Genomic DNA, 23,622 nt, shown 5'->3' with positions numbered 1-23,622 from the left:
ACTAACCAGTCGCCTGAGTATCTCATCCAATAGGACAGCACCGTCCACAACGAGCCCTGTTCCCTGGATAGCCCTGCCCTAGAAAAGATACGCCCCTGAGAAGCTCCGCCCTCGAAACTCAAATCCGCCCTCAAGAAAGCCATTCACGTAGACAGCGAGCTTTCTTTTTTTTTTTTTTTTTATTCGATATAATTTATTTACATTTCAAATGATTTCCCCTTTTCTAACCCCCCCCCCCCCACTCCCCGAAAGTCCCGCAAACCCCCTTCTCTTCCCCTGTCCTCCCACCCACCCCTTCCCACTTCCCCGTTCTGGTTTTGACAGCGAGCTTTCATAGTAGCTCCGCCCTCCGCAGTCCCGGCCCTGAAGGCCCTGCCCATAGAAGATCCTTATTCAAACTAAGCAGCACTCTGCTGCAGCAACTGTCTGCCGGCGGCTACCTCAGTGGTGTTGAGTTTTCAGTCCCGGTTTGTTCCAGTGTGGGGCTGGCTATCCCAGCACTTGGGCGGTGACGCAGGGAGGAAATCCTTAAAGTGCCAGAAAGCTACTGGACGCCATTCCCGACAATCAGTGTACGTTCTCACAGGTCTGTTTTTCTTTTAGTTTCATTTGACTGGTACAGTTTTCTAATTAACCCCGAACTCCTTAATCTTCACTCTTTGAACTTGAGTCACGAATTTGAAAATGCGTGCGAGCGCTTTTAGTTAGAGTGCTGGGGCTCTTTGTGTCTGCTTACTCTTCCTGCCAAACTGAGAAAAGTGAGGGGACTTTCTTCTCAAATGAACTTAATGGGACATTGAACGTGAGATTCCTGATCTATCTGCTGCCTTTTCCACCCCTAAGCAGAATTTCCCACAGCTCACTTACCTGAGAGCAGTGCTACGAAGTCGGGGTGGTGAGGTATATACTGACTGCCAACACCAATAAATATTTCACCTCACAGAGGAGTGGCTGAAAAGTGACCGGGGTTCTATACAGTTCTTAGTCAAGGATGCGGAAGGTGGGGGTACATTCCTCAGAGCCAGGCCAGGCCGGCTCAGCCTGGTCCCGGCCATGAGCTAAATGGACTGGCCTATGAGGACAGGTGAGAGGAGACGGGCAACATGTGCTGTTAACACGTCATGCGAACAGGATGAACAAAGGAAACAAGAGGAACACGGGGCTCTGATATGTGCAGGTTCTCCACAGAAGGCTATTTGGGAAGAGAGTTCTGAAAACCCAAATGAAGAACATGGGGAGAAACTAAAATGGAAGGAGGGAAGCCAGCAAGAGTGAGTGTTCGCTGTCTAGATCTAAAGGCTGCACAGCTCAACTCTTCCAGGATCCTTTCTACGATGCACCCCAGAGAGGCCCTGGGCAAGGATCCATGACTTCCTCCAGTACCTGAAAAATTACTTAGGATGTCAACTCTCAGCCATTGGAGGGGTGCCCTGCCAATCATGTGAGCGGAGGTGGAGGCGGTCCCGTATGGTGAGCTACTCAGAGGTGGACATAGCCAAGTTGTGTGGACCACCAGCTACGCTCCATGGCACTCAAGGAAAGGAGACAGGGAAGAGAGACACATTGTTCACTGTGCCTCTACTATTTACAGTCAAATCTGCAAAACAGAGGTCCTCAGCCCTGTGTGATTGGAAAGAGAGAAAGTCTGAAGCAGGTACTGGAGTAAGCCCAGCTCTCAGCATCTTCAGGAGAATTTGAAACGAACTTGCCCAGGCAGTCAAAAGGGGTGGCATGGGGGGTTTCCACGAGGGCAGAACTGATCATTTGGAAGCCATTTCTAACAATGTAAACAAAGCTGTCAGAATTGATGCCCTTTCTGAAAGGTCATGAGACCCCAGCTAATGCAGTTTGTAGCAGGTCATGGGACCCTTTTGTCTGCAAGAATAAAACAAACACCAAAGCAATCCCTGCATTTGATTCTTCAGATCCTACAGGAAGCTGCGCCTCTTTATCTACCTCAGGACTTGCTCCACTCTGTCTTTCGCTCTGCTGCTGCCCTGGTGTGCCTCTTACCAAAATGTTCCTCCCACACCATGTCAAGTTTCGGCTTTGTATTTGTATTCCTACCCGGTCTTTCCCGCCATGCTACCAAGAAGCATTCTTCCCGTTGACTGGTCCATAGTTCATCAACAGAGAACAACTGGAAATTGTTGCATTTGTATTTCTTTATAAGCCTACTTATGTATTGTCTTTACTCTTTATATCTGGAGTCATAAAAGTGGAATCTTTGTCTGTTTTGCGCTTCACTTTAGCTTCAAAGGGAGAAACTAATCTATTTTCTGGACTGAAAGCATTTAGTGTTATATAAGTAACATTTTGGTGTTAATTGCCTTTCTTCCTGCTTCTGCATTCAGTTTTGACCAACCGGAGTCTCTGCTTCCTCTGCAGAACCATGGCAACAACTCCTGATGCTGCTTTTGAGGTCCTCATGAATGGAGTGACCAGTTGGGATCTTCCTAAAGAACCCATTCCCAGTGAACTCCTCCTTACTGGCGAGGCTGCCTTCCCAGTGATGGTGAATGACAAGGGCCAGGTGCTCATTGCTGCCTCTTTCTACGGCCAAGGCCGCCTGGTGGTCGTGTCCCATGAGGGCTACCTGCTGCATGCTGGCTTGGTTCCTTTTCTTCTCAATGTGGTGAGCTGGCTCTGCCCCTCCCCAGCGGCTCCCATCGCAGTGCATTCTTCCTTAGCATCATTAGTTAACATCCTAGGAGACTCTGGGATAAATGCAGTGGTTCAGCCTGAGCCTGGAGAGGCTCTGGGAGTTTATTGCATTGATGCCTACAATGACACCTTGACTGAGAAGCTGATCCAGTTTGTGAAGCTTGGTGGGGGCTTGCTCATTGGAGGCCAGGCCTGGAATTGGGCCAGTCAACATGGCAGTGACAAGGTGCTGTTCAGTTTCCCTGGGAACCAGGTGACAAGTGTGGCTGGAGTATACTTCACAGATGTCTACGGGGATATAAGCCGGTTCAAGGTCTCTAAAAAGGTACCCAAGATCCCACTCCATATCAGGTGAGTGTTCCAGTCCAACCACTGATAGAGTCTAACTCTTTTTAAAAGGCGCTGATATCCCATCTTTATTTAGTATCTATTTCCATGCAAATGATTATTTTTACTGTCTTCTAACTGCTGCAAATAAAAAACATGGTCACTAAAATGGTCACTAATGTGCATCAAGGCCCAAGAAAGGCTGGTTCTCCTAGTCACTTCCTTGGAGAAACAATCATCCACTTAAGAGAAAAGCTCAACCTATGTCATTATGTCTCCACATGCCTGAAACTTAGAGGGCTACTCAGTGTCCTAAATAAATCAGGAAACACTGGTGTATCTATGGGAACATCTGCAATTGGGCCCAGCCCCATACTGGACACTGGGAATGTGGCAGAAATGAAAACCACGTGTACTATCATGAAGCCTACATATCAGTGTAAAAATCATCTGGTAAGCAAACCAATAGATAGGAATGCTGTCAGATGTTGATAAGAGCCCCAAGAAAAGAGAAAAGCACGGCATGAGGTATCAGAACGAGGTGGAGAGTGATGCTATATAATCCCTGCATGGAAGGCACAGAAATTACGTTGTATCAAATGCAACCCAGAAGATAGCAGACTATAGACAGGGGCCATGAGTGCAAATGAACAGCTTGGAAAGTAGCATTTGAAAAGGTGCAGGAATGGGCTGTGTTAACCACACAGAACAAAATCCTTAAACAGAAGCCAGCTTGGCAGGTTGTGGGAACATGGAGGAAGCCAGAGTGGTTGGAGATGGGCGAGAGAAGGTTGCCCTGCCACAGGTGAGCACAAAGACCAATTGTACTTTTTCCATAAGTAAGAGTTTCCCACAGTGGTTTAACAGTTTCTTACGTTCTATTTCTTAGGAAACGTGACACCCAGGTAGCCAGTCCAGGATCTCAGCAGTGTCTCTATGATGTTCCTATTTCCACTGTGGGTTGTTACTTTTACCCATTATTACAAGATGGTCAGCATTGCTCTAGGCTCTATAATTACACCCAGGCAACGATTGCTGGAGCAGACACACTAGCTGAGTCTATCCTAAAACAAAACAAAACAAAAACAAAAACAAAACTGGAAAATAATCTATTTTCCTGTAGTCCTGATCATCAAGTAGATCTCCATTGATAATTTAGTGATAAAAACTTAATCAAGCAGTCAAAATTTAAAGACCAAAGTGTCTGAGGGTATTTATAAATGATCATCATCTCTGAAGAAATTAAAATATTGCTGCAAAGAAGAAAGGGAAAGCCAGTGAGCTGTTAGTGGTTCCCTGCAATCCTCAGCCCCAGGGAAGGTGCCTGAGATTTTTTGTCCTTGCAGAGAGGATTGTGGACAGGGTAACCAGGCACACAGAGGTGAACCTAATTTGCTCTAAGTTTGCTTTAATTCTATAGCCAACTGACAAGCTCGGGCCTGTGGGCTAGCCCCCTGCTTTTGTAAGTAGTGTTTTACTGGAGCACGGCCATGACCACTTATTGTGAAATTGCTTGTGTCTGCTTCTAAGTCTCAGCAGTCTTTTCAGTAGAATCCACGAACCCCAAAAGTATTGATCCGGCCCTGTAAGAAATGTCTCCAGACATGAGACTCAGCATAATCGTTGTCTCAGTTGCCTCAAAGAACTCTTCCTTCAACAAAGGAAACCTGGTTCTCTTCCTCTCCACATATGTGTTTCACCTCTGCTACTAAATCTGAATTTTCCTGGTTTTGTGTTGTCAAGTTTCATTTTCCATGGAACTTCAAGTATGTACAAAAGTAGAAAGAACAGTACAATGCTCTCTGGGCAGTTGTGACCCAACATGGAGAACAGTCAACTCATGGTCAGTCTTGTTCACCTATGGAAGGAAATAAGTCAGTGGAAGAAAATGGAAGAACAGATGCAGGTCCACCTCAAAAGAGTGAGAGCAGACTTTATTGCTCTGAGAGATTGACTCTCCGATGCCCTGGGGCTCAGTCTGGGAAGGCCTAGGAGAACTTGCCCTGTAGTCTGAGAGTCAGCTTCAACACTGCAGAGTGGGAAGGGAGAGGGGCCAGCTGCAGCAGGCCCACCGTCAGCTATGTGCTCCGAAGCGATTAGTCACTGCCTGTTTTTGCCTCCTCCCAGGTCCAGGCTCTCAAATTCCATGGACGGCAGGTTTCTTGCAGCCTGTTTGATGGCCATGGTTTGGGGATTTAGTAGTTTTCCTTTCATCTACAGCCTCACTTCTGCTTATTTTGAAATAATAGTGCTAGTACATTCCATCTGCATTGCTATATATTTCTGAAGACACAAACTCTTGAGAACATAACCACAGGGGTGTCACCAAAGCTTTCTACAGTCACTGCCAGGCTTCCATACGGTTTGCTGTGAGAGGTTCCAGGCCACTCAAGTATGTTTTCTGTTTCATAGGTGGCATCCATGATTTCTAGAAGGATTCTGTTCCTTTTGTGGGACGTGTTTATTGGTACTAAGTTGGTTAGCATCTATAAACCTTCCAAGTGAGTGATCAAAACTAAGGAATATCTCCCTATCTTAGGATTAATATGTACACCAAAGAGTTCATATTGAATTCAGGACAGCAGGGATTTTATTGAATCTCCACAGTCTCCTGTTGAGAGTTGTTGATTTTTCCCCTCCCATTTCGTAAGACACCATCCTAATGAACTGCTTGCTTTACCATAATATACACCCAGCAGTTGCAAAATTCAAATGACAATGCTATCGACAGCAAAATGATGTGGGATTGATGAGTGACGGGAACATTGCAAGTAGTATTTGTTAGCATTGCCAAGTTTGCTTTGTAGGTTGGGTTTCCTAAGAAAAGAGATGGAGAGATTTCCCCTTTTCAGGTTGGGTTTCTCAGGAAACTGAGTTTGACAGGAATTGGTGTTAGAAATTCCTTTAAAAACTGCTGTCAGTGGGGAAAAGAAGAATGATGGAGCAGGAGAAGGTACTCAAATAGCAATAAACATTTCTCAGTAACTAACCATGGCAACAATTATTTCCTGTGCCTCTCATCCTCATAGCATATTTTCCTAGGGATATATTAAGTTAGATCAGTGTTTTTTTATGTCCTTTAGAATGATTCCCCCTTTGGCGCTCAGACTACTGTGTAATTGGAAATTTCTGGTCACTTGTTTATTTGCCTTTGCTATTTAACTTTTTAAAACTGTGTCAAATAGTTATACATGCAGAGAGAGAGAGAGAGAGAGAGAGAGAGAGAGAGAGAGAGAGAGAGAGAGAGAGAATACATTCTGTTTGCTTCCCCATGCAATCCTTCTTTCCTGCCTGTTTAAATCCATTAGTACTGCATCATTTCTTTATACACATAAGCAGACATATACATATGTGTCAGTATCCTTCTCTTTCTTCGAGAAAGTAGTGGTACACTCTATTTTCTCCACTTCCTTTTAATACTCAATAATATTCTGTATTATAAGACTGAGTAAGTCTACAGAGTAGAACACCAAGATACACTCTGTGATCTCTTGTGCTTCCGTGTAGGATTTCATGTACTCTATTCTTAAGTTCTTTAATGAGAGACATTTAAATTTCTAGTGGTTTTTTTTTTTTTTGTATTTTTACAGTTGGGCTGCAGTGAATACCCTGAGAGAAGTATCTTTATAACCTTTATGTGTCCGTGGAATTGGGATGGCTCTTTGACAGGGGTGTGAATGTGTACTTTTGTTAGCATTGCCATGCTACCCCATTACAAGTTGGGTTCCTAAGAAACTGACTCAGAGACAGAAATTGTGTTCTGCAACCTCATTAAGAGGCATTCTCAATGAAGAAAAATAAAAAAGATGGGCTAGGGACAGAAGGTAAACTATGAGACAAATATTTAGTACATATTTCTTAGCAATATTGTCTCAATTACATGAAGCACAGTAAGACACATATTGTATGCAATAGAAGACTCTTTAAAAATATATAGTATATATTACAGTTATCAAGTGAATAATTATGTGACCATTAAAAAATCATATGTTTAGTGCTCTTAAATGAATGTTCATGATTCAGTAAACAACTACCCATTATCACATTGTTTCATTACTCTAATTTCATGATACTCTATTTTAACAGAATGGTGTGTCTTAATATTGTTTAGCAAATCATGGGCATTCAGCTTTCCTTTTAAGAACACTGAATATATGATTCAGTACATTTTAAATAACTTTATCTTCTTAAAGCCCTTAACAGCAAGAAAACGCTTCTTGATCATAGCAAGATGCCATCCTATTCCTGATGTTGTGTTGTTATTTTAGTATGAAATGGTCCTCACAAGTGTATGCATTGACGCTCTGGGGTTTTAGCTCATGAGAGCTCTGACCTCACCAGGGGGCTAATCAGTTGATGGATTCATATTTTGATAGCGTTTTGGGGAGGCTGTAGAAACCAGGGCATGGACCACAGCCAGTGGCAATACTAGAACACCAAGACATTCCCTAGAAGGGCGTATCTTGTTCCCTGCCCTTTTCTTTCTTCCTTTGTGTACTTTCTGCTTCCAGGCATGCTTGAGTTGAGCAGGCTTGCTTCATAGCATGCTCCCAGCTGGCACGTCTGCCTCAGCACAACCCCGAAACAGTGGATCCAGCTGCCCTGGGCCGAAATGAAGAGCTGAAATGAACTTCCTCTTTTACATTATTTTCTTCAGGCATTTTGGCACAATGACAAAACAATTTATGTTGATTTTTATTTTTTAACTTGTTCTATCATAATATGTTTGTATACATATATATGGAGGACAATATGAAGCCATGATGCATATACATGTACTATATACAAATGGCATGCTTAAGTAAACATATTCATTGGTATGTATATTCTTTGCTTCACACGTTGATCCTTGCCCATAGTGAAGACATTACAATGTCCTCTTAGCAATTTTGAAGTACACAAAAGTGTATATAATCCCTATCATGGCGTGTGATAGACCACTAACACCAATGACTCTTCCTGTCCAACCTGAGCTTTTACTTTTCAGCTAATGAGGATTTGACTAAATAATTATAAGACAGTTCAAAGCAACATTTGAAAGCACTAATAGGCAAAAACTGCAAGTTGCCAAATAATCCAATAAAGTTATAATTCCTGTTAATATAAAATATGTATATTTTACATATACTCATTTATATATATATATATATGGATATATATATATATCCATAAAAATGTTTGAATTTGCCGGGAGGTGGTGGCGCATGCCTGTAATCCCAAGGCAGAGGCAGGCAGATTTCTGAGTTCAAGGCCAGCCTGGTCTACAGAGTGAGTTCCAGGACAGCCAGGACTACACAGAGAAACCCTGTCTCGACAAAACCAAATCCAAAAAAACCAAAAAAAAAAAAAAAGTTTGAATTTGAATTAAAACATTAAAATATACATTAATTTTTAAATTAATTTAATTTCAATATATTAACAAATACTTTTAGAAATAGAAAAATGACATTAGGTATTGCTTTATAATTTTAGAGAAAAGATGAAAGTGAAAAACATCTTTAATAAATTTAAGTAATCACTGGCAGTTAGTTGATGTCACTCAACTATTTTCTGCAAGCAAAAATAAATTCCCCTTAAGAAAAACTTTATGTTTATGTCAGTTTCTAATTAATGATCAGTGAATATTACTACAATTTTAGTTTGGGACTCTGGGCTTCCATACTTTTATGCTGTGATGTGAAGGCCACATTTGCAGATGTGTTACTATCTAGCTATTTATCTGTTGATAGTATTTCTGCTATAGCTAAGAAAGCCTTAACTAAAGCTGTGGGGCTTTGGGCAGATAGGCTTGGAGCGGATTCCCAGTGTTTCCCTTTGCTCTGAGCTCATGAGCAAGTCGTTCGGCTTCATCAAGCATCGTTTGTGCCACCTGATGTCAAAGCAACGACTGGAACAACCAAACATGAGTGCGTTTCGTTTTCCCCTCCTCCAGGATACAATACCTCTTACTTAGTTCATATGTAGTTTGTTGAATGCCTGTTAAATCCTACACATTATTCTCGGCAATGGTATTTAAACCTTGACAGAGATGACTGCTGTGAAAATAATTTTTCACATTGCTAGCTTTTATTCCTTGCAAAAGACAAAGGAAAAAGCAATGTGACACTAAGGTACCGGGATGTTCATAGCTTTTATTAATGTGACTCAAAGTGTTTGTTTATCTACATGCATCTTTCACCACTGTGCATCCAATTTACGGTCTCTTTTTAAATAATTTAATGTTTAGAAAGAATCTCCTTAATGAAAAATTTCAGTCACAATATAAGGCCCTAAATTTCCATAAGTACTTAATTATTTCCTTTTGTTGAATATGAAGGATTTTTTTGTTTGTTTGTTTTTGTTTTTTCGAGACAGGGTTTCTCTGTGTAGCCCTTGCTGTCCTGGAACTCAATCTGTAGACCAGGCTGACCTCAAACTCAGAAATCCGCCTGCCTCTGCCTCCCAAGTGCTGGGATTACAGGCGTGCGCCACCACCGCCTGGAGAATATGAGAGATTTTACAGTTTCGTACTTTGAGGGAGAATAAAAGGACACTCTAATCATTGTTCCGAGGCACAATCGATATCTTTGAAATAATTTGTCACTCTCTAGCTATGCAAATACCACAACATGTGGCATCAAATGTCTTGAAATTAATAAATCTGGGTATTTGGGAATCTGATTATTTAAAAAAAAAAAAAACCACTAAGCAATTAATATCAAAGGCTTGACTTTCAAGTTGCTTTTTCTTTTTCTTTTATTGGATATTTGCTTTATTTACATTTCAACTGTTATCTCCTTTCCTTGTTACACCTCCAACAAATACCACCTATCCCATGTCCTCTCCCGCAACTTACTACCCCTCCCCCACTTTGCTGACCTGGCATCGAGTCTTCACATGACCAATGGCCTCTCCTCTCATTGATGTCTAAAAAGGCCATCTGGCTACATATATAGCAGAGGGTGGCCTTTTCAAGTTGCTTTTTCTATTGTAGGTCTCTCATCTCTTCTGATGCAAATTCTCCTTATACAAAGTCAACACCACCACCCTAATTACAGGAACCCTCTCCCAGCCCCATTTAAACATTTATCTTAGAGTTTCACTTTATCATACTTATACAATTCCTGGACAGGACACAACAGCTAGCACCATCTCCACGTTAGTTAGTCACCGGGTCACTAGCTAATGTCTCTAGCCTGCCAGATTGATCCCTTGGACAATGTCTGTATGTTATCTTTCCAGTTTACTGTTGCATTTGGGTACACCTTGGAGTCTTGATTTGTTCATTCTGTCAGCAGAAAACGAAAAGACATGAAGAATACCTAGGGTGACAGCGTCAGGAAAAATCTCAAACAGCATCATCTGGTAAAGGAAGACATTTTAGGGTTGAAAACACACACACATACACAGAAATATACTGAAAGAAAGAAATCCCTGCAAAGGGGAGCAGGGAGGCCTCTCCTTGATGTCTGGAGTTTTTTGAAGTCTTTGAGGGATCTTCCTTTCCTAACTTAGCAGTTTGAAGAAAGGCAGCCCACAGCTTTTGAGGAACACATCCAGATCAGACCTTTAATTTGTTGGGCAAGTCCCTCAGAGGGGCCCCTACTTGTGGGAGGAAAACCCACAAGGCCTTTGTTTTAAACTGACAGGCTTTTGTCTCTGGTTAGGAGGGTGAGGAAGAAACCAGCCATTCTGGAACCACAATGTCTTCATCACCTAGTCCTGGCTCTTGTCTGATCTGTCTGCCTACCAGGGAAACTAACTCCTACTCTCGATTATAAGTACCCACTGTGTGAAAAAGACAAGGTCAACAGATATTTGTAAGGTATATAAATTAATGAAAGCCATACGAGCAATATGTAGGCAAAAAACAATCACAGAAAAAGGTCACCAGTCCTTGTAGTTCAGTGTCAAGACAACTCAGAGTAAATAAGGATTCAGCCTCTAAAGGGGGAAAAAGCAAAACTGCCCCCTGAACTTGCCCCCTGAAAGTGCTGTGTTTGTTTGAAAACAATGCCCTGAAATTGAGTCACAGCAGGGAGTCTGCGCTTCTCTGGGCTGCTATAGGACTGAGGAGGAATGTGACCCGTGATGCTCATCCTTTCTGAACTGTTTACTGATTGATTGAATGAATTAACTACTAATTTACTGATTAAATGAGTTAACTAATGTCACCTTTAAAAATATTTGACTTATTTAAAAGTATGTTGGTTTTAAAGTTGAAATGAAAGAATTATATAAAACTGATTAAAATGGGCTATAACTCTAATAGGATAATCCCAGTAGACATTATGACAGTTATGGGGTATATCCTGTTTTAATGTCTAGGGTTTTGTTTTTTTGTTTTTTGCTTTTTAGTTTTGAGGTTTTTAGTTTTGTTTTGTGTGTGTTTTTTTTCTTTTTTTAAATAATTAATTATTTTATCTATTTACATCTCAAATGTTGCCCCCTTCCCCTATCCCCCCTCACAGAGTTCTTCCTCCCACCCTTCCCCTCTGAGAGGGTGCAGTCCCCCAGGTATGTCCCCAACCTGGGGTATTGCATCTCTACAGGATTAGGTGAATCCTCTCCCACTGAGGCCAGACTAAGCAGCCCACTGCTGCCAAGGTCCTCTAACCAGCCTTTGTATGCTCTTTGGTTGGTGGCTCAATCTCTGGGAGCGAGCTCCCAGGGGTCCAAGATAGTTGAGACTGTTGGTCTTCCTATGGGGTTGCCATCCCCTTCAGTTCCTTCAATCCTTCCCCTGACTCTTAGATTGGGGTCTCCAACTTCAGTCCAATGCTTGTCTGTAAGTATCTGCATCCATGTAAATCAGCTGCTGATAGAGTCTCTCGGGGGACAGCCCTGCTAGGCTTCTGTCTGCAATCACAAAATAGCATTAGTAATAGTGACAGGGATTGGGGCCTGCCCATGGGATGGATCCCAAGTTGGGACTGTAACTTGTCCACTATTCCTTCAGTCTCTGTTCCATTTTTCTCACTGCATTTCTTTTAGACAGCAGCAATTTGGGGTTGAAAATGTTGTAGGTGGGCTGGGGTCCCCATCCCTCCACTAAGGGTCCTGTCTGACTTCTGGATGTGGTCTGTTCAGGTTCCATATGTGAGTGTTGGGCATTCCAGCTAAGGTCATCCACATTGTGTCCTGGGAGCCTCCCGCATTCCAGGTCTTTAGGGCATTTTAGAGGTTCCCTCCACCACACACCTTGCACCCTCTCACCCCCACTGCTGTATATATACATTCATTCTCCTTGCCCTCTGGGTTTCTCTCTTGGGTCTCTCCCCAAATACACAGCATCCTGCCCCCCATTTCCCTTCCCCTCTCCCACCCAGGTCCCTCTCTCCCTCTCCTCCCATGATTATTTTGGTCCCCCTTCTAAGTAGGATTTAAGCATCCTCATTTGGGCTTTCCTTCTTGCTACGTTCTCAAGGTCTGTGGGATGTATCTTGAGTATTCTATACTTTTTGATTAATATCCACTTCTCAGAGAATACTCACCACACATGTGCCAACAACTACTTGGTGGCTCACAACCATCTATAATGGGATCTGATACCCTCTTCTGACTCACAGGTGTGCATACAGACAAGCAGTCGTACAATAAAATAAACAAATGCAATGTTTCATGATTTCTAGATATTGGCATTTTTAAGAAATCAACTCAGTCTCTTGTGGGGGGGTCTAATTTCTACATTCCATTAAGTCTTTCTAATACTATTTAATTACTGACTTGCTATATAAGCACAGTTCACTTAATCCCGCTCCTATATAAATTGGTTTTTTAATTCCTGAAATACAAAACCTTATAAAAATGTATCTTTATGTTGACCACATCTCAGAAAAGAGGAGTAAATGCTCCTATCATATTTAAGCGAGGATTTTTAATTTCTTTTTAGACTTATTTAGAGAGTATTGTATGATGTTCATGCATGTGTGTGTGTGTGAGAGAGAGACAGAGGGACAGAGACAGAGAGACAGAGAGAGAGAGAGAGTGCCAGATGTGTGTGGCTGTGGATGTGGATGTGGATGTGTATTGGCTGTGGCTGTGGATGTGGCTGTAGCTGTGGATGTGGCTGTGGCTGTGGATGTGGCTGTGGATGTGGATGTGGGTGTGGATGTGGATGTGGATGTGGCTGTGGCTGTGGATGTGGATGTGGCTGGGGCTGTGGATGTGGCTGTGGCTGTGGATGTGGATGTGGATGTGGCTGGGGCTGTGGATGTGGCTGTGGCTGTGGATGTGGATGTGGATGTGGATGTGGATGTGGCTGTGGCTGTGGCTGTGGATGTGGCTGTGGCTGTGGATGTGGATGTGGATGTGGCTGGGGCTGTGGATGTGGATGTGGCTGTGGCTGTGGATGTGGCTGTGGCTGTGGATGTGGCTGTGGGTGTGGATGTGGATGTGGCTGTGGATGTGGATGTGGATGTGGCTATGGCTGTGGATGTGGATGTGGATGTGGCTGTGGCTGTGGATGTGGATGTGGCTGGGGCTGTGGATGTGGATGTGGATGTGGCTGTGGCTGTGGATGTGGATGTGGCTGTGGCTGTGGATGTGGATGTGGATGTGGCTGTGGATGTGGATGTGGCTGTGGATGTGGCTGTGGATGTGGATGTGGATGTGGCTGTGGATGTGGCTGTGGCTGTGGCTGTGGATGTGGATGTGGATGTGGGCTGTGGATGTGGATGTGGATGTGGGCTGCGGATGTGGATGTGGATGTGGATGTGGGCTGCGGATGTGGATGTGGATGTGGGCTGCGGATGTGGATGTGGCTGTGGCTGTGGCTGTGGCTGTGGATGTGGATGTGGCTGTGGATGTGGCTGTGGATGTGGCTGTGGATGTGGCTGTGGATGTGGATGTGGCTGTGGATGTGGCTGTGGCTGTGGCTGTGGCTGTGGCTGTGGCTGTGGCTGTGGATGTGGATGTGGATGTGGCTGTGGCTGTGGATGTGGATGTGCCTGTGGATGTGGATGTGGATGTGAATGTGGGCGGGTACACATGCCACGGTCAGAGTACTTCCAGGAGTTGCTTGTTTCCTTCCACTACATGGATCCCATGTATTGAACTCAGATCACCAGGCCTGGTAAAAAGCACATTTATCTTCTGAGCTATCTCACCTGCCCTTGGTAAAAATTTCTAAAAGATACGGCAATATAAATAAGTAGGAGAAAATTTGTTTTTATTTGTAACTTGTTCATTTCTGAGCAAGCCAGTGGGAGCCTTGTGTGATATTTCCATGCTCATAAATCTGAAGACCCACTCCAAAAGAGGCACTGTAGGAATGCGCTATCAGATTGTTGGGTTTTACAGCTTTGCTTATATGCTTTAATAATGTTTAAAACATGAAACTTGAGACAGAGTATTTACTTGGCTGACTAATCAAGAATTCTTGGAAAGATTCATTTGGAGAATGTGGATTTTAGTGTATATGAATACAATCATTAGCCCTCTCTTCAAATCTATAAAAACCTCAAGTATAAAAAGCACCAGTGTTTTGTTTGTAGCTAAGCAAGATCAAATATGAACAATTATATGTAATTAATTTTGAGGTGGTAAAAAAGCATTAGGTTGATTAGACATACACTATTAACTTACAAAAAAATAGTATGTGTAAGAAACAGAAGATTGATACAACTATGTCATTTTTCTTCACTCAGTGGGCTGTAATGAGGGCCTCATTAACTGAATACATCTTCTCAATCTCTCATCTTCTTCCCAGGTGTTGGGAGGAGCTCAGGCGTGACCAGGAACAGCTTTTGGATGGGATCTCTATGTTGGACATCAGGACTGGGGGTGTCCCCTCACAGCTGCTGGTGCACGGGTCCCTGGCCTTCCCTGTGGGGCTCGATAACTCCTTCCTTAGCTGCTTCCTAGCAGCTGCCCACTATGGCCGTGGTCGTGTGGTGTTGGCTGCACATGAGGCCATGCTCTGGGCTCCTAAGATGGAACCCTTTTTGCTCAATGCTATACGTTGGTTGTCCAGAGACCAGAGAGATAACATTGGGGTGAACAAAAGTCTCAAGAATCTGAATTCCCTATTGTTGAAGCATGGCTTGAAATGCAGCCTGGAGTCCAATTTGACCAATGATATGTGTGTCTACTGCTGTGTAGCTTATGGTGACCAGGACGCCAAGAAAATACAGGAGTTTGTAGCGGAGGGTGGAGGGTTGCTCATTGGTGGTCAGTCCTGGTGGTGGGCTTCCCAGAACCCAGGCATCTCTGCATTGGGTAGTTTCCCTGGGAATATGATCCTCAATACTTTTGGCCTCAGCATTTTGCCTAGGACCCTCAGCCCAGGCTGTTTCCCTCTCCTTTCTATAGATATAAGAAACTATCACTTTCGAAGGGCTCTTTCTGAGTTCCAGGCTATGTTGAACAACAAGAGTGGGAACTTGGAAAAGAGGTACTTGAAAAAGTTGGGAGTAGATGGGGCAGGCTTTCTTCAGATTCCTGCACAGGGGATTCCTGCTTATTTATCTGTGCACCGGATCCTGAGGAAGTTGGTGCGAAAGGCAGGCCTCCCAGCTGTGAGCAAGAATAATCCAGTGTCCAGTCACTCCTGTGAGGCTGCACTTCTCCATCTAGCCACAGAGCTGGCACATTCTGGGACTGATTGCTCCCAGATAGCCCAGAATCTTGGCACTCAGGCCTGCTCCAATCTCTGCTCCTCAGAACACCCCATTACTGTGGAGATCAATGGAACCAACCCAGGTATGGAGTGGGCAGAGAATGCCAAGACTTCTTGGCCTGGGAGAAGGTGGATTTGGCTAACTTCCTTCTAGGTTCTGATACTCAGGAAGCCTAGCTCCATGCTTTATTAGATCTTTCCAAGACAGTGGGAGCCAGGGTTGTGTTTAGTTAAGCCAGGGACAAGTGGGTCCAGGAAATGTGGACGAATGACTTGGAAGGAAAGTTGAATGCTTGAATGCTTGGAAGGCTCCAAGTAGAGTCAGGCTATGTAAGAACACATAGCTAAACTCAGCCTCCTCTCTGACCTGTCAGGTGACAGCGATGTCTGGATGAGCACTGGGCTCTACCTCCTGGAAGGACAAAGCACAGAGATCTCTCTCTCTGAACCTGCTGCCTCTGCTGGCCTGAAGGTAAGGCAACATATACAGAACCAGCACCTCTCCAAGCCCAGCCAAGACTCTTCCACACCACATGGGTGTCCATATCTCTCCTACTGAGTTTACCCAGCAGGAGCTCAGGGCAATGTTATTCTGCCTCTCTTGTAGATGGAACAGCAGAAAGTTCAAGCTACTAGTGACTCAAGCTCATTCCTAAACCTAATTTCCATGTGACACACTCTTACCTACTTAGATGGATAAGGAAGAGCAGTGACCTTATATACACCAGCACTCTCCAGTTTTCCTGGTAGTAGAGGCTTGAGTTTTACCTCTTCACCTTCTCAGTTCTGAAAATCATTTCCTAATAAAATTAAGTTTTTTTTTTTGAAACAGGGTTTCTCTGTGTAACCCTGGCTCTCCTTATGCTTGTTCTCTAGATCAGGCTAACCTCAAACTCTGCCTCCCAAGTGCTAAGAGTAAAGGCATGTGCAACAATCACCAGCTTATTAGGGGCTCTCTCTGATCTATCAACATAAATCAAAGGCAAAAAGGCAACCCCATGATTCTAGGAAAAGCAAGTAGGGTTGAGCTGGGCAGACAGGAGAGAATACGTTCTCTGCCTCTTGGCCTGATGCTGTAGCATATGGATGGACCTGTATCTGTTCACAAAGGGTAGAGTGGAGTGCCATGCCTCACTTACACCAGAGACACCCAGTGTTTAAGTTTCATAAGAGCCCAGGATTCTGCCTGGTAATGAGACTTCTCGAGTCCCTTATCAGTTTTGTCTGGTGATCAGTCCACCCACTCATATCAAATGGAAATTTATTGTTGGACTGTTTTACATCCCTAAAAAGTTAGCTAAACATACTGCGAAGTCCAGAAGACTTTGTATGCTACAGTTTTGTCGATTGTGTGCATCCTTCACAGAAGGGAGAAGTTAGGATTTCATATACAATCACCACCCTCTACAAGCCCCTAACAAAGTCCTGCATGTCTCTTGAATGCTGTACTTCCCTTCATGTGATGCAATTGTCTGTCCAGGTGCAGATTGGATGTCACACTGATGACCTTAGCCAGGCCAAACAGCTGTTTCGAGCCCCTGTGGTAACTTACCAGTGTTGTATGAACAGAACCCAACGGTCAGTCTCTTGCCTCTGGGGTGGTCTCCTGTACATCATTGTACCCAAAGGCTGTCAACTTGGCTCTGTATCTGTTACCATCACGAAGGCAGTGCCTGCCCCATACTTCAAACTAGGTGAGTACACTAGGCCTTAAGAAAAGATGGAGCTGTCGGTGTCTCAGTGACTGTGGAGTGTTAATAACCAGGATCAATAGAAAGAACAAAACCAGAACTAGTCAACATGAGTCTTCAGGCAGGAGTTCGATCACGCTGTGAGACTTTGGGTACATAGTCTAATGACTTGTCTTTTACCTGCAGCCTATGGACCTGCATGATCTCAGGTTATGTCAATGCTTTCTTCTGTAATTCCTCTCTCTCTCTCTCTCTCTCTCTCTCTCTCTCTCTCTCTCTCTCACACACACACACACACACACACACACACACACAGACACAGAAATAAGTGGAAGGTTCCATGTTATGTATTTCTAGGTAAGACATCACTGGAGGAATGGAAGATAAGCATCCAGAAGAACCTGGGCCCCTGGGGAGAGTTGGCCACAGACAATATCATCCTGACGGTGCCAACTGCAAGCCTCAAGACTCTGGAGGATCCAGAGCCTCTGCTGAAACTCTGGGATGAGATTATGCAGGCTGTGGCCAGGCTGGCAGCCAAGCCCTTCCCTTTCAAAAGGCCTGAGAGAATTGTTGCTGATGTTCAGATATCAAGCGGTGGGTGTTTCAGGGGAGTGCTCCTAGTGAGCAAAGTTCATTTTGTTATTACTTTATCTTTTCCAAGAGTTGTAAATCATAATTATGTTATTAATGTACAAGAAGGGAGCATGAAATCATGGACCATCATGGAAGTGAAAGAAGTTTACAAATAAAAGTCAAATCACTGATATCTTCCAAAATGCAGTTACCTAAGTCAGTAATCATGTCCAGAAACTTGGTACTGGGAGGTGACCAGTGTCTGTGAAGATCTTTTCAAAAAGAATTTTCAAAATGGACTACTCTCTTCAGATATAAGTCAGAATTAAAAAATGAAAGGGTAGGGTGAATAAAGATGTCTGTGGTAGGTATTGGTACCAAGTCCTTTGCCAAGAAGATACGTAAACGTAGGGAAACCATTCAGAGTCTTGATTCTCATGTAAGGAAGATACATTCTTACCTACAAAACTATCTTTATGTATGCAAATTTGGTTAGCATTGCTGATTTGAGCAAAAAAAATAAGATCACCCTAGTTTCTCTAATCCAGACATAGGGCATTGAACACGCAAAGAAAGCCGAGATAACAATGCATCAAATTTCAGGAAGGACAGTTAGGTAAGGAATTTTCTCAGCCTTTAGGGTCAAAGTGAGGACAAAGCCAAAGCTCAGTTGGGAGAACCTGGGAAGGAGTTAATTACTAGAGGAAAGCCATGTGCTTTCCAACCAGCTCAGGTATTCTGGAACCACTGGATATAGCCAGCAGTGTAGGAGCTCAACTGTGGAAGAGATAGAAGGAGAAAGTTGAAGCAGGCCCTGGTCTCATGTTCCATCTCTTTTTTTGCATGCCCAGGCTGGATGCATTCAGGATACCCCATCATGTGCCACGTGGAGTCCGTGCAGGAGCTAGTCAGTTTGGCAGACATAAAATGTAAGGGCCTGTGGGGACCCATCCATGAGCTGGGCCACAATCAGCAGTGCAGGGGTTGGGAGTTCCCCCCACATACCACCGAGGCTACCTGCAACCTCTGGTCAGTCTACGTTCATGAGACAGTCCTGGGGATTCCCAGGGCTCAGGCCCACCCGGAACTGAAACCTGAAAAGAGAGAGAAGAGAATTAAAGAACACCTTCAGAAAGGAGCACCCCTGCACAACTGGAATGTCTGGACAGCACTGGAGACATATCTGCAGGTACCAAGCGCAAATTCAAGGAGATGGTGATGACAGACTCCTTAGTCATGTAGTAGCCTATCTTCCTGGAGTTCTCCAACTCCTATATGACTCCCCAAAATCCGAGACCACCACTCCCACCACTGCCAGGTGTGGAACACTGGTGATACTTCTTAGATTATGTACTTGTATAATCAAAGTGACACCTATCCCACTTCCTGACCCATGATTTTTGGAATATGCATGAAAATGGAAAGTATGCTGAGAAATTACATAGCACGTTTATCTGTGCTGTTCTGAACCTTGATGTAGAGGGAAGGCTCTGCATTGATATCACTGAGAGTGTCACTCGTCTTGCTCTCACTGGCTTGTCTGTCATCTCCCAATAACTTCAGGAATTGTCATTGTTTTGCTATCCTCATCTTTATGAGATGACTATTAACAGCCTCTTATGACTGGGATATACCTACTAGGCAACTGCATTACACATAGCTACTGTAGAAAATAAGTCTACTAATTTAGATAGTAGCCTTAGGCTTTGACTACTCCACTAGAAGCAGATGCACTGTTTGACTAAATAATGACCAACCAATAGACAATGATGTTACAGGATAAGTTCCTTTCCTGTGGATAAGCATTTCCCTCTACCCCCTCTCAACAGTGTGCTTTCAACTTACATGTTAAGTCATCAAAGCTTCTGCCCATGTAAGACCTGGCACACTGTCTACTGAAGCCCTATGCAGAGGGCCTACATAGCTCACTTGTCACAGGGGCTCATAAGTCATAAATAATCCAACCCACACATCTAAAAGCAAACCCTCTTAAATGATAGATCTATACCTGAGAATCAGGAGTCACTAGCAAACTCTGGCTTCTTAGACTGCTGCACTCTAATTTTCCCCTCACTGATTTTGAAGAGTGAATATTTTCTCAATCAGTGTGTAACTCAACTCAGTCAGGCTAGAGAAAGTGCTTATGGTCTGGGTAACACATTTTTTTAAAATAAAGCTAGTAATAGTAACTATAATTTATTAAGACTTTTTTATACATTAGATTTCCTGAGAACACCTTTATTATATTGAGGGATAAGGTTTGATGGCCAGGTGCTATTGGGATTCAGTGAGATAGTATTGGGTCTGGGGGTGAGGTAAACAATGGGTTTGAAGATGATAATAGGAAGCTGGCACTGATAGTCAGATATACCTATAACCACGAACATGGGCAGCAGTCACTTTAACAAATTCAATACCACATTCTTCCCTTGCTTTTTCCAGCTCCAGGAGGTCTTTGGGTGGGAGCCATTCATCAACCTCTTTTCTGAATACCAAACCATTTTTCACATCCCTGAAGACAATGAGTGCAAGATGAACATCTGGCTGAAGTTGTTCTCTGAGAAAGTGCAGAAGAACCTGGTTCCTTTCTTTGAAGCCTGGGGCTGGCCTATCCAGAAGGATGTGGCTGAAGACCTGGCCTGCTATCCTTCCTGGCATGACCACCCCCTAAGGATGTACATGGAGTAGTAGGGGCCCTGGAATCTGCTGGCGTGGGGGAAGGGTACTGGAGTAGGGGAAGGATATTGGGGTGTGGTGAAATGGGTGGGATAAGACAGGACCACAGTACTGGTTTTACTGGGTTCTGGCTTGAGAAACTCACTGCCTTAACTATTTTTTCCACTATTTGGCTTCCAAACATATTTTGGGTTGTTTTAAATATCATTCCATGCTTTCTTGAGAAAGTTACTTGTGATAATGAACCTAGTGAATGTTCCTTTCCACATCCCAAACTCAGGGACCATTTCTTAAGATACAACCAGTATCCCCGAGTAGATGCTTTGCACATGAAAAACACAATGCTATATGAAAGGTCACTAAAGTCTCCTGACACAGAAGGAACAGTCAGTGCACTGTCTTAAGACTTGTGTACAATGTTTTCTCTGAGTTACATGGCTAATCTTCTATCAGTTAATATCTCCTTAACATACAAGAGAAACTGGCATGAATATTAAACAACTTCTTTTTTTTTTTAGTTATATTCTTTATTTATATTTCAAATGATTTCTCCTTTCCTGGCCCCCCCTCCAAAAAGTCCCAAAAGCCATCTCACCCTCTCCACCCCGTTCCCCAATCAAGCCCCTCCTGCTTCCCTGTCCTGGTATTCCCCAACACTGCTGCATCAAGTCTTTCCAGGACCAGGGGCCTCTTCTCCCTTTGAGGTCCAATAAGGCCATCCTCTGCTGCCTATGTGTCTGGAGCCATGGGTAACACCATGTGTACTATCTGGTAGATGTTTTTGTCCCTGGAGTACTGGGTGGCTCGTATCATTGTTCTTCCTATGGCGCTACAAACCCCTTCAGCTCCTTGGGTCCTTTCTCTAGCTCCCCCATTGGGGACCCTGTGCTCAGTTCAATGACTGTCTGAGATTGTCCCCCTCTGTATTTGTCATGCACTAGCAGAGCCTCCCAGATGACAGCTATATCCAACTCCAGTCAGCAAGTACTTGTGGGCATTGATAATAGTGTCTGGGATTTGTAATTGTATATGGGATGGAGCACTAGGTGGGGTAGTCTCTGGATGGTCTTTCCCTAAGTCTCTCCTCTACACGTTGTCACTGTATCTGCTTCTGTGGTTATTTTGTTCCTCCTTCTAAGAAGGACCATGTCAGACTTCACAGATGTTCATAACAGTGATAGACTGTGGATCTTATCTTCAACAGATTGATAATGTTAACAAAAATTTGCCCAAGAGATAGATGAAAGTTTAATGACATCTACTTGCTTCCCTATGTTCATTATTGAATTTTGACTAAATACCAAATTGAATCTCTAAGTATTTTTGGCAACTAATCTTCCCTTTACCTCAAGATTCATCTGTCTTGAGAGGAAACCAGACTTGGGAAAATACTTAAAACAAGGAATTTCATTTCCCACACTGGTGGTATTCTTAATCATACTGGGAGGGAGAGGTGAGTAGGGAGTAATTAATGCTGGAATGAATGGGTTATCTAAGAGACCAAACCAAATCCTAACCATGTGCACACCACCTCTGTAGGACCTGGAGCCCTGTGATGGTTTCTTCTTGTTCCTGCAGAGACTCTGGCTCTGCCTCTTGTCTTTATGCTCTTGGTTAATTATCTATGACTGAAATACCCATAGATAATGCTTGCAAACATAAAACAAGAATATTTTTTGCTCACAATTTTATAGTTCTATGTTTAGAAATCCTATTTAGGAGAAAGTATTGAAGAATAGTAAGCTCAGAAAAAGTCCCAGCACAATGAGTCACAAAGTTCCATCCCCAGTTAGAGATCTGTTGGCTGCTGGGAGGAGAGCCAGCTTTCTTCAGCTATGTGGTCCCTGAGGGGTTACCTATTCCATACACCTGCACACATATAGGTAGCACTATGACCTTTAAAATGAGCACATGAATTTAGGAGGGAATAGACATGTGGGGATAGGTGATGAAGGAGAAGGACATGGGAAATGTTTTGATCAAAGCACCTTATATACATGTATGGAATTCTCAACTAATAAAAATGAAGAAAATCCTAGATATAAATCCTGCTTTTCTTGTGATTTCTCTTAAACTAAAAACTTTGGCTTGGTTGCTCCCTGAACAGGACACTGGTTTGCTTGGGTTAGGTCTTTCATGAGCTCCCTTATTTTAGGTCAAAGCCTCATCAGTCCTCCTTTGTTGTCAATATAGAGTCAAGTTGGTTTGGACGGTTTTGATTCACTCACTCGTAGCAGAAAAGAGCACAGGATCCCAGCTTGGCACATCTTATCCACACTTTCTAACCTGGACTACTACTTGTAATGGAAGGTGATTTAGGTCAACATGTTTAAGTGTAAGTTGTGGATAGACTGGAAGCAGTCATTACCGTTGGTATTAGGGAGAAAAGCTTGATCATATTGCCCAAAACCTTAATCATTATAATTAGACCAGGACACAGTTGAGAGATGGTGTATTGGGTTCTCTAGAGTCACAGAACATATGGGCAGTCTCTATATAGTTAGGGAATTTGTCGATGACTTACATTCTATAGTCCAACTCTCCAACAATGGTCAGCAGCAGCTGTGGATGGAAGTCCAAGGATCTAGCAGTTGCTCAGTCCCATGAGGCAAGCAGGCAAGGAAGAGTGAGTAAATCTTCCTTCTTCCAATGTCCTTATATATATCCAGCAGAGAGTGTGGCCCAGATTAAAGGCTGTAGTTCTCCAGAAGAGGGTGTGGCCCAAAGGCATGTACCTCCATGCCTTTAATCCCAGATGATCTTGAACTTGGAGATCTTCTTGTCTTAATCTTCTGGAATTCATAGCCACTATGCTTCAAGATCTCCAGACCAAGATCCAGGTCAGAAACTTATATCTCTGAGCCTCCAAATTAGGATCATAGGTGAGCCTTCCAATTCTAGACAGTAGTTCATCCCAGATATAGTCAAGTTGACAACCAAGAATAACCACTACAGATGGTTATTCATTATTTTTTTGGATTAGAAATTTTGTAACATACTCATATTCCACACTTTGAAATTTCATAATGTAAGAATATTACTCATAGCTATGAAAATAATTTTTAATGATTTATTTATTTTTACTTTTAT

General features: G+C 43.3%; 2 protein-coding genes across 3 annotated transcripts in view; both read left to right on the top strand.

Moving 5' to 3' along the window:
• The first annotated feature begins 495 nt into the window (after window positions 1–495).
• LOC127678554 (TRPM8 channel-associated factor 2) lies at window positions 496–22,565 on the top strand. Of its 2 annotated transcripts, none has more exons than XM_052173574.1 (8): window positions 496–586; window positions 2,389–3,015; window positions 14,681–15,672; window positions 15,964–16,061; window positions 17,070–17,283; window positions 17,638–17,877; window positions 18,708–19,045; window positions 20,299–22,565. In XM_052173574.1, exons 2-8 carry the CDS (start codon window positions 2,393–2,395, stop codon window positions 20,542–20,544), a joined length of 2,751 nt encoding a protein of 916 aa, XP_052029534.1. In that variant the 5' UTR covers window positions 496–586; window positions 2,389–2,392; the 3' UTR covers window positions 20,545–22,565. The 2 variants fall into 2 exon arrangements, with proteins under 2 accessions (XP_052029534.1, XP_052029535.1); XM_052173575.1 differs by having other exon boundaries at window positions 497–572.
• Window positions 497–23,622, top strand: part of LOC127678556 (TRPM8 channel-associated factor 3) — a 70,287-nt gene continuing 47,161 nt past the window's right edge. The window contains exon 1 of the mRNA XM_052173576.1: window positions 497–572. The gene's annotated coding sequence lies outside the window, so the exon portion shown is untranslated. The remainder of the gene's footprint in view (window positions 573–23,622) is intronic.

Source organism: Apodemus sylvaticus, chromosome 2 (genome assembly GCF_947179515.1).
Source record: "Apodemus sylvaticus chromosome 2, mApoSyl1.1, whole genome shotgun sequence".
Classification (NCBI taxonomy): Eukaryota; Metazoa; Chordata; class Mammalia; order Rodentia; family Muridae; genus Apodemus; species Apodemus sylvaticus.
The sequence above is the reverse complement of the archived record's forward strand: the minus strand, read 5'-3'. Positions and strand labels throughout refer to the sequence as shown.